This window comes from Penaeus vannamei, chromosome 14 (genome assembly GCF_042767895.1).
Source record: "Penaeus vannamei isolate JL-2024 chromosome 14, ASM4276789v1, whole genome shotgun sequence".
NCBI lineage: Eukaryota > Metazoa > Arthropoda > Malacostraca > Decapoda > Penaeidae > Penaeus > Penaeus vannamei.
The window spans coordinates 38,120,350-38,130,349 of NC_091562.1; the positions used below are offsets into that span (position 1 = coordinate 38,120,350).

At 47.0% G+C, this 10,000-nt stretch overlaps 1 protein-coding gene across 2 annotated transcripts in view; it reads right to left on the reverse strand.

Moving 5' to 3' along the window:
- LOC138864038 (protein abrupt-like) overlaps nucleotides 1–10,000 on the reverse strand; it is a 110,785-nt gene that overhangs the window by 646 nt on the left and 100,139 nt on the right. For both annotated transcript variants that reach the window (XM_070129921.1, XM_070129922.1), the window contains exon 7: nucleotides 1–10,000. This exon is cut by the window's left edge and continues 646 nt beyond it; it is cut by the window's right edge and continues 263 nt beyond it. In XM_070129921.1, the coding sequence (XP_069986022.1) occupies nucleotides 9,365–10,000 (636 nt within the window). In that variant the 3' untranslated portion in view covers nucleotides 1–9,364.

A 10,000-nucleotide genomic window follows, 5' to 3' on the forward strand; every position in this document is an offset into this window, starting at 1 on the left:
TATATTTTTTGTTTATTTATTTGTGTTTTTTCCTTAATGCTACACATCAGCTGACTGTTAACTACCTGAGGCACGACACGATGCACCCACATACAGGGCTAAGGTCGTCGCACGCTATTAAAAAAATAAGTGCACGGGTGCAAGAATCATACAGCGAAGCGAGGGAGGGAGGGAAAGAAGGGGGAGGGATGAGGAGGGGAAGATGGTGGGATATCAAGGAATGGGAGAGGGAGGGAACGAGTTCTTAAAAAGAAATTCGGTAATAATATATAAAAATAACGGTAATAAGGGTGGGTACGATAAAAACTAATCATTCTTTTTTTTGTAAATTGCATATAAGGGAAAGGGATCACTGATAAATATGATTATGAAGACTTCTTCCAATTCAGTGCCATTGGCAAAGTTTGTTAAGTGAAAAACAAAACAAAAACGAACAGACATACAGTATATAAATATCAAAAATAAATTCAGAAATTTCCTTCAAATTGAACCGAATAATTGGAAGAAATCAACAGCATTTGGAAAATGAGAAAATTGGAGACAGTGTCATTGATGGAATGGAAAATTATCGTCCATTTAAAAAAACAACATTTATCTGACAAACATGACTGGAATGCATAGTATTTGACACTGATTTAGTAATTAACTATCAAACATACATATTGAGATACATAAAAACAGTATGTTAGTACTAAGTGTACAGGAACTTATAAGTGACGTCATTGAGCAAACTAACAAAATTAAATAAAAAAACGAATAAGAAATGTTAACGTAACCATGAAACCGAATGGAATGAGAGTTGTCCAACAGGTATCACGTCACAGCATTAAAACAAAATACTAATAAATAAGGTCTGAAGGTTATATGGCAAAAAGGTTAGGCGGCGAAGGAATTAGGATTTTGGCGGGAAAATGTACGGTGGTTCAGCTATCTATCACGAAGGGAAGGGATTTGTCATGGGAATTTTTCGATGCTGCCTTTTTTTTCTTTTTTGGTCATCTGAGGTCAAGTATATCTGCTTGATAATCCTTGAGAAATCACAGGTTGATCGTCGAGTATTATGTGTTTTAATTTAATGATATTCCGTGCCGCAACGGCGTGGTTTCAAGGCCAAAGAGGAGGTGGAAGCCGTGACGTATTTATTTGCTTCCGAAATTTGTACGAAGGTTTAAATTCTTTTTAAAAAGCCTACTACAACTGCAACAATACACTTGAACTTCACACTCAAATGATCCATCGGCAGCGAATGTCCCCCCATCGTCAACTGTCACACAAGCTGGTGTCCCGGTTGTACTGCAATCAACCATCATCAAGAAATCGCAATAACATCACTCCGTTCTGCACAAGATCGAGTGCTTCAACTCGTAACAATTAATCAACAAAGAACCAAGGCCAGAATTCTGAAATGTTACAATCTTCCTATCTTGCTTTCGAATTTGGCTATTTTTTCGTGGTCATACCATGAAGTTCCTAGCTTTTTTCCGGGATTATTTCAGAAAAAGGACCGTGGAATCACAATAGGATAAAGGCATTGGGCAGTGGATTCATATGGATATACAGGGCTATAAAACTTGGCATGGATTAAAAGGATACTGTTATTGTGTACTATTGAGGCAGGATATATATATGTATATATGTTTATATATATGGTAAGAATAATCTATTAGGTCTATTGAATATGGACATTAAAATGAGATATGATTCATGTTTGAAATCATCCACCCAGCGCGTGTTAAGGATGCGCCAGAGTGGCTTACAGATATGACTTGTGGAGGGGAAAGAACACGCCGCTTTGTACTGCTTGTAACCACGGCACTGAAGGCAAAACGCAAGCAGGCATGAGATATGGCACTATGAATGAAGCTTGGCTGCACTGATACGATGCGTTCAGGAAGGCAGAGGTAATTTTTTTATTCTTTTTTTTTATTTATCCTGGAGTTTAAGAAGTCTTCGTACAGGCCATTTTACCAGACTACGACTGACTGGGACGTAACTGGAGCACAACAACTAGGCTACTAGTAGATGAAACCGGGGAAGAACAGAGGTTATGTCGTCGAGGAACTGATGGTTATTTCAGGGTATAAAGTTTGGCTGTGGAGGGGCTCATTAGGATATCGAGGGCTGGGAACTATGTCATTGAGCTACAGGTTACAACTGGCGGAACATACCGGGCGTCCGGTCGGGTTATACCGGGGTTGCATCTGGGCTATGAGGTACCGGGTTGTGGAAGAGGTAGATGATTGGACTATGGCACAGACGACACCGCTTGCAGTATTGTGGTTGTAGAATTTGTCTGGTTGAGAAGTTTGTATATGTCTGTATATAAATCGTGCTCTAAGCGTTTCTCTAAGTATATAGTACGGTTGTGTGCTTCTGAAACCCTCGCGCGATGTACCGAAAGGAGTGCATTCGGTACACAACGGTCGGGGCTTGCGTATCGCTATGTTTTCTTTTTCTCGGCCAAATCATACATGTAAGCGTGTGTTGATGGCTGTAAGCGGTGTCCACTGTAGGGAATTAGCCTTGCCTATTACTAACGAACACAGCGAGTGACTGACGCGAGGGCGGGAGGGCCAGTCACTCAGATCACCGGTGGCAACGCGCGCCAGGGTACGCGAGGTCACAGTCTAGGGTTGACCGGGACACCAGCACGATGTCTGTACTGATCTAGTCTCATCTACACACAAAATCCTTCAAGATTCTGAAATGGAAATGATTTAAGAGATAAACTGCACGGACTCTAGAGAGCCTGATATAAGACGATTCTTATTTTTGTCACTTTAGTGACAGTAAGCCAATCAGTTGCTGACTGAAGTAATCAATTTAGTGGCCTTGGAAGCCAAGGTGAGGAGTTTCATCTTTGCCTCATCTGCAAGAAGTGATTCTTTGCCTTGGCAATCTCAGACGGACATGTGAGGATATAACCTGAAAATCATCCTACGCTTGATACTCCTCTTTCTTCCCGAGGTTATTTACGTTACCACTCTTTCTTTCCTTTTGGTGCGGGCCGGAACCGCAAAGCAAAGCTACGTAAGCCACAGGTCTAGCCTATAGTCTTACCGTCCTCAGACACGCAACCTTCGTCGCAACTGTTACTCTGAAATTCGGTTACTTGGAGGCTGGGCGGAAGGCGTCTTGGCCACCTTCCTAGTGGAGGGTGATGGAGGGCGCCCGTGGATGGAGGGTCCTAGACGTGGAAGGCTCGTGGAGGCAGAGGGACTCACGAGGGCTTGAGGGCGGAGACAACCAACTACAGCTGACTCGGAACATCATCTGCGTGTTCTTTTCACATCAGATTAACTTAATCAATTAAAATTTGTCGCTTAAGATACGAATATAATTCTACTTATGGCACAGAATCAACATGCCCTGGAGCATACATTATATAGTGTTTAATTATTCGCAAAACCCGACACGCATCTGTCACGAAGCATGCAAGTTTTACACTGAACTGCAAAATTACTGGAATTGAAATGATAACTTCAGGCGCAGATATCATGGCAGGAAGTACGATACTTAATCCAAGGCCCGCGCGGGGCTGCCTATCAGCTTTATGCATGGAACAAACCAACAAATAAATCGCTGGTAAACAAAGGAAATAACTCAAGCGATGCACCACAGGTCTGCACCACATTCGGTATAATTCGGCGAAATGGAATATACATTTTTTAGAGAGAGCGTAAAAAGTATGCATTTGCAATAAGCTTAAGAATAAATTGTATTCTGTAGTCTCGCGCCTCAGCTGACAGTTCACACTTGAGGTGGAGTCACCCTTCCACTGTGGCTGAGGACGAGGGCCAAGCTCTGGCAACACGAACTCGCGGTCCTGAGTCCTGCGGATTCGACCGAGAGAGGCAACTAGGGTTGACATGAAACTGTAAGGACGCAACGTTAGCCTCATATAAATGACTTTCTTTTTTTCCTTCTTGTATCTAATTTCACTCTGAATTCTTAATGATTCTCAGCACAGGACCAGGAGCTCTGTATGCAGCTAGGTCAATCTCCAGGTCACAGCATAGACGTCACAGGTCAACCTATTTACATGATATCGTGTGACACATTTCCAGTGTGACGGAGCTGACTTCGAAACCGCAGGCGTTGCCTCTACAAGCAGCAAGTTCACATGCAGAGCTTGTTGTTCTTAACTGTGTTAGTATTGCGCGCTCGGTGGAGGAGCGCGCAGGACTAGGAATTACAAGAAGTGAAATGAAGAAAATGGTAGATATTTCATGTTTAGACTCTTCCTCAGGCAGTACCGTCCGAATACATTTTTTGTATAAAATTTGTTGTTTGAGATTGGCTTTCTAAAATGATGGTCATATGTCTACCGATTTTATAAACTCGTTTTAAGATTTGTGCGGACACATTTCACTGCAAAACTCTGAACTCACCCATCTGTCAATGAAAAAAATCCTTTTTTATTTTGTTTAAAGTGGTCAGCCTAGACTTGTTTAACATCATGGCACTTACATCACTGAACACATATGACTTTTATACACATCCTGTGGATACGACTATAACAATTTATAATTCGTCTTTTTGAGGGAATTCGGGTAATCAAATCTCCATTTCAAAACCTTGGCACTGCTGACTACCAGCCCACATTGTATCTAGCAATGCGCAGAGCCATCCTACCTGCGCACAACTGTTCTAACTGCGCAGTTCTTCTCTACTTGCGCAGTTTCTTCCTACTTACGCAAAGTCCTTCAAAGCTGTAAAGTACCGACCTAGATGCAACACTGCACTGCACAGTACCACTTCACCTGCCCAACATTCTGCATGGCACAATACTGAGCTTGAGCACTTGGACGACTCGACGCATGAGTTATCTATCTGGTACGACAAGAGAGCACACTGAGCGGCCGCCCACCAGCGCCTTCGGGGGTCGCCAGGGGTCGCCGGGCCATCCCTGGGTCGGAGGGCGCCGCCGCCGCCGTCACACGGGAGTCGCCGAGTGAGCGTCTGTGTTGCAGGTGTTTTGGGAGGCCTTCCCGTGGCCAGACCTTTGTCAGCATTACACAAGTGACGTTCGGTGCGTCTGGGAACTTAAAATAACATGTACATCCTCCCGAGGGAGGCTCATCGGGCCTACAGTCTTGCTGTCTGACAGGAAGCCTTCCCGACGCGTGCGGCCTTGGCGCCGCTGCTGGCCAGTATGCTCAGACAAAACAACCGGGATAATTCTTCGGGGGAAAACGGGTTGGAAAAATATTAACAATGGATGCTTGGCACGTTAGTTATCTTGGCGGCCGCGAGAGGGCCTGGTAATGTAGCAAATTAAAAGTATTGAAGCTGCACAATTCGGACAATCATCACTCGGGTTAGGGAGCAGGGGAACTTAGTCCTTATGGCCAAACATGTGTGATCTGTTCTGCGAAATCATATAATCTCACATTCTTACCGTATTAAATTAAAAAATATAAATTTACATAGAATATGGAAACTGGATGTTTCTTTTCTCAGAAACACGTCCTCATCATATATTGGATAAATATATTTATATATATAGCGTGTAGCTGATGGCAAAACGACTGAACTCCCTTGCGGTTCCCCTTAGCTGACATGTCTAATAACTAGGAACTTGCAAACTTAACTAGAAAAATAATAAGCATTGTTGCTAATTCGGTAAAATAACATTATAATACCAACAATCATAAAGACATATCTGTTACACTACAAATAAATGGCCATAACTTAAATAATTAATAAAAAAAAACTTACAATAACTTAAGCATAGTAATTCGTATGTGAAAGATGATCCAACACACCACTCTCGGTTGACATTCCTACATTCATTCACCATACAACTGTGCAGAGCCGAGTCTCTCTCTCTACTTTGTCATCCAACCAGACCTTGACTCTAAGCATGCTGTTACCAACCTAGAAGATAAGTAGGCCTAGGAATTACCTTATATAGAACCATTAATATAACTTATTTCCTATATGTCATTTTCTACAGGTTAGAGACACACAAAACTGTCTTCTGAATCTTCATACACCACCCTGACGGTCCCCGCCCCCCGCCCCCGCCTGCTCGTGACAGGGGGGCAGAGGGGGCGGGGGGAGGGGACGCTAGCCTACCCCAGCACCATCTCGCGTGAGCCAGCGCGAACCCAGCCTCCCTATTAGTCTAGTGGGTTATAATACTTCTATGGAAAGACGTGGTTGCTGCGGATGGGTGAATACTCCTCTTGGGTAAATACTGTCGGTTTGCAGCGCCCGCCGCCGCGGGCGCCATGGCTGGGTTATCAGTAAAGGGCTGCATTGATAATGTGGGTTTAGCACGGTACTGGAGGCTGGGTGCGGGTTGGCTCACTGGTATTGCTGAGAAAATGGCAGGTTGGTCATGATTACATCCTGACCTGGCCCGGCCTCACTTGCCGCGGGGCGCCGCCCTGGCACGCCGCACCGCCTCTCCTCATCTCTGCCTCTTGCATAGATGATGTGTAACAAAACGCTAAACGCTGCGACGGCCGCCGCTCGACTGGCGATCGGCTGGCCCGGCCGGACGGAGGGGCGGCCGCCTCCTTCGCCGGGCGCGGGACGCCACACGTTGCTACAGTCATGGCCTACATCATTTACATCTACATGGAACTTACACCTTAAATCCGAGGGCGTGCAATAATGGGCGTGCGAGCGTGCTGTGTGTGGGCGGGCTCCCAGCAACTGTGTTTAACTACGGTGCTCTGGGCACACGTACCTATCACCTTTCTCATCACGGCTGTGTCAGTAATTCGGACCGCGTCATCACCACCGCTGCTGCAACAACAACAACAACTACCGGTGCCTTACCTACGTTAACAATATGGCTATGGTCTAAGCTACACTAGCCTAACACTGAGGACACACTGTGCGGGGCACCAACACCTCCTCGCAGGCATGGCCCTTCGGGCATCTCTACGGAGGCCTCGCCACACTGGCACCACCTCTCCCGCGCCGCCACCTCGCCCCGGGCACGCCCACGCACGTTGGCGCTGCCTGCCCGTGGCGCCCGTGGCGACGAAGGCATCTCTACAATGCCCGCCCAAGCGTGATCACAAGAGCATGTGGGCGCTGTGCCCAGGCTGCCGTCGTGACAATATCCGCTACAACTATGAGGTAGACACTACAGTTTCTACTGCCGCGCAGGCCACGTGTTATATATCTCTATAGGTTAATATACAATTTATCGCTTATTTACTGTACCTGCTAAGCATAGTGGAAGTGCATCCTAAAAGCACACCAATTGTGTTTTCTGTTACTGAATCCTTGACTAGTTGCACTTAAAAATGCTGACATATGACTTGGACAGAGCAGTTTACCATACGACTGGAATGGTTGAGAACCTTTGTGTAAACACATTACAAAAATAACAATATGGGATCTGATACCTGAAATACTACCTGACTATCTGAAATATCTCATAGAGGGTGCGGAGAGGGACTCATTTGTCTGTTCCATGGCGGTTATTTACACTGAGATCAAGACGGGACTTTGGGGCCTCCGCCACCGACAAACTTTGTACTGAGCAGAGACCTGACTCGAACCGTCTTTGCGGGTCTGGGGACTTTACCCTGGCTGGACGGAGAATTCACAGACATAAACCAAAACAAAACAGAGCGGGAGGAAGAGGAGGAGTGACAGATGCACTAAGTAGCATAAGCCGTGAAGTAGTAGTAGTAGTAGTAGTAGTGGTAGTAGTAGTAGTAATAGTAGTATAGTAGAAGTCAAAGTCGTAGTAGTAGTAGTAGTAATAGTAGTAATAGTAGTAGTAGTAGTAGTAGTAGTAGTAGTAGTAGTAATAGTAGTAGTAGTAGTAGTAGTAGTAGTAGTAGTAGTAGTAGTAGTAGTAGTAGTAGTAGTAGTAGTAGTAGTAGTAGTAGTAGTAGTAGTGGTAGTAGTAGTAGTAATAGTAAGTTGAGGTGCATTAGTAATTAGAGATGTAGTTTAGGGGCATTAGTAGTGAAAGAAGTGTCGAGAGGAGGATGGAAAACAGTAGAGTTAGATGTATTTGGTAGTAAAAGCTGTGGTAGAAGTAGTAGCAGTAACAGGAGAATTACTAGTAGTAGTAGTGATAAATATCGTAGTTTGCAGTATTAGTATGTAAAAATAGTAATAGTTGTAGTAGTAGTAATAGAAGCATTGAACAGGAATAAGTTAACAGTCAAGGACAACAGACATTTTATAGGATGAGAACAAAGATTTTGAGCGCCGAGTAGTGCCTTTGCAAACAGTTAATTTATCTGTACTTCAAATAGAGTTAACGGTCCTAAAAAGGCTACTAAACGCTTAAAATTCAAGGTCGCATCACAGACTATGGGCAATAGGTCATGGGTCCATCCCTGTGTAAAAGCCTAAAAATAAGACTGAAACTGCGGCTAAAAGGAATGCTGAGATGATGCCGAATGGAGCTACAATATGCACCAATAAGTTCCACCTGAGTTGCTTCACTCAGATATAATGAGTTGACATAATCGCGAGATGATACCGCAGTGAGAATACAGTGATCGTGGTATGGCAACACTGGGCGCCCGTTGGTGCATTTGTTTACAAGACGCAAAAAAAAACGATAATACATTTTGCATAATGCATTTTGCACTTGGAATAGAGAGAATCGGTGTCTAGTGGCTTAGAGAGCGTGAGTCGACACATATTCATTTTAAATTCAACTTCTCCGCATGAGAAATAGGCCATGTTGTCTTAATTCAAAGAAAGACGAGCACCAAGAGGGGGCACCAACCGGTTTACCATATCATGCAGAGGGCCACATAAAGTTCCATGGGTGCACATAACCAAGGTGCCACTTTGTGCACGAGAGCGTGTGTTTGTGGGAGTGCGCGGGCGGGAGTCGCGGAGTCCTGTGGGCGGCCCTTCTCCCTTGTGTCACCGCCGGCCTGAGTGTGAGAAGTATGTACAGGAGGGAGTGAAGCCCGGCGAGTCCCTGAGAACTGACAACTGCTGGAGACGTGCGTCGCCCTCAGTCACGCCCCTGGTGGTGAGGGCCGTGGGGTGGGTGGGGGAAGGGGGGTGAAAAAGGAAGGAGGGGGATCCTGCGCTAGGTGGAGATAGGAGAGAAAGTGTGGGCGGGGGAGCGGGGCGGGGAATGGGTGAATGAGGAGTTGCATAGTTAGAAGATATTCTACTAAGGAATAATTCATTTCTCGGATGATAGTTGATGGGGAAGGTGAGAGGGCGATGACAGGGGCATGACAGTGACATAAATAGTCAGGCGTGCATGAGGGCGACTCACGGGCGGCGGGGAAGGGCGGCGCCACAGCCTCTGACTCCCGCCCACAGACGCGCATCTCTTTCTTGCATCCACTGTGTCATTTGTACCACTGGTGTGATTGCTGTGTGACGCTGCACGGCTGTGCTGTGGTGCTCACTACTGCACGGCCCACTTTGCCTCGTCCTCGGTGTCGGAGGGCTCGGGCGAGCGCGGCGTGACGGTCACCACGGTGGCGCCGCCGCCGAGCTTCTGCGGGGCCCGGACCTCGTCCAGGTGCAGGCTGCCGTGCTCGTCCTCGCTGAAGTCGTCCGAGCCCTGGCCGCCGTGGTCGTCCTCCCGCGGCGGCGGCGAGCAGCTGCGGGTCATCTCGGGGCGGGTCAGGTCGAGCACGCCGCCGCCGAGGGGCCGCGAGTGCAGGAACTTGCGGTCGTCCGGCATGTTGTCAGCGCTGGGCGAAGTGAGGTCCATGCCCGAGGCCCGCATCATCTGCAGGTAGGTGTCGAGTAGCGAGGCGCCCACGGGCTTGGGGCCGGGGTACAGGTCCAGGTGGCGGCTGATGGCGTCGTAGGGCCGCCGCTCCTTCATGCCGTCCTCCGGGTCGCGCCCGCCCAATTCGCCCTTGAAGTACAGTCCGCCGTTCTCCTGAGAAGTCGGGGTCTTCTCCACCTCCCGGTCTCGCGACGCGTTGTCGCTGCCGGAGGTGTTGCTCTCTCGCTCGCGGTCCGGGCGCCGGTAGTTCTGCCTGACGACCTCGCCGACGCCGCCCACCATCGATATGTACTTGGCGGCCAT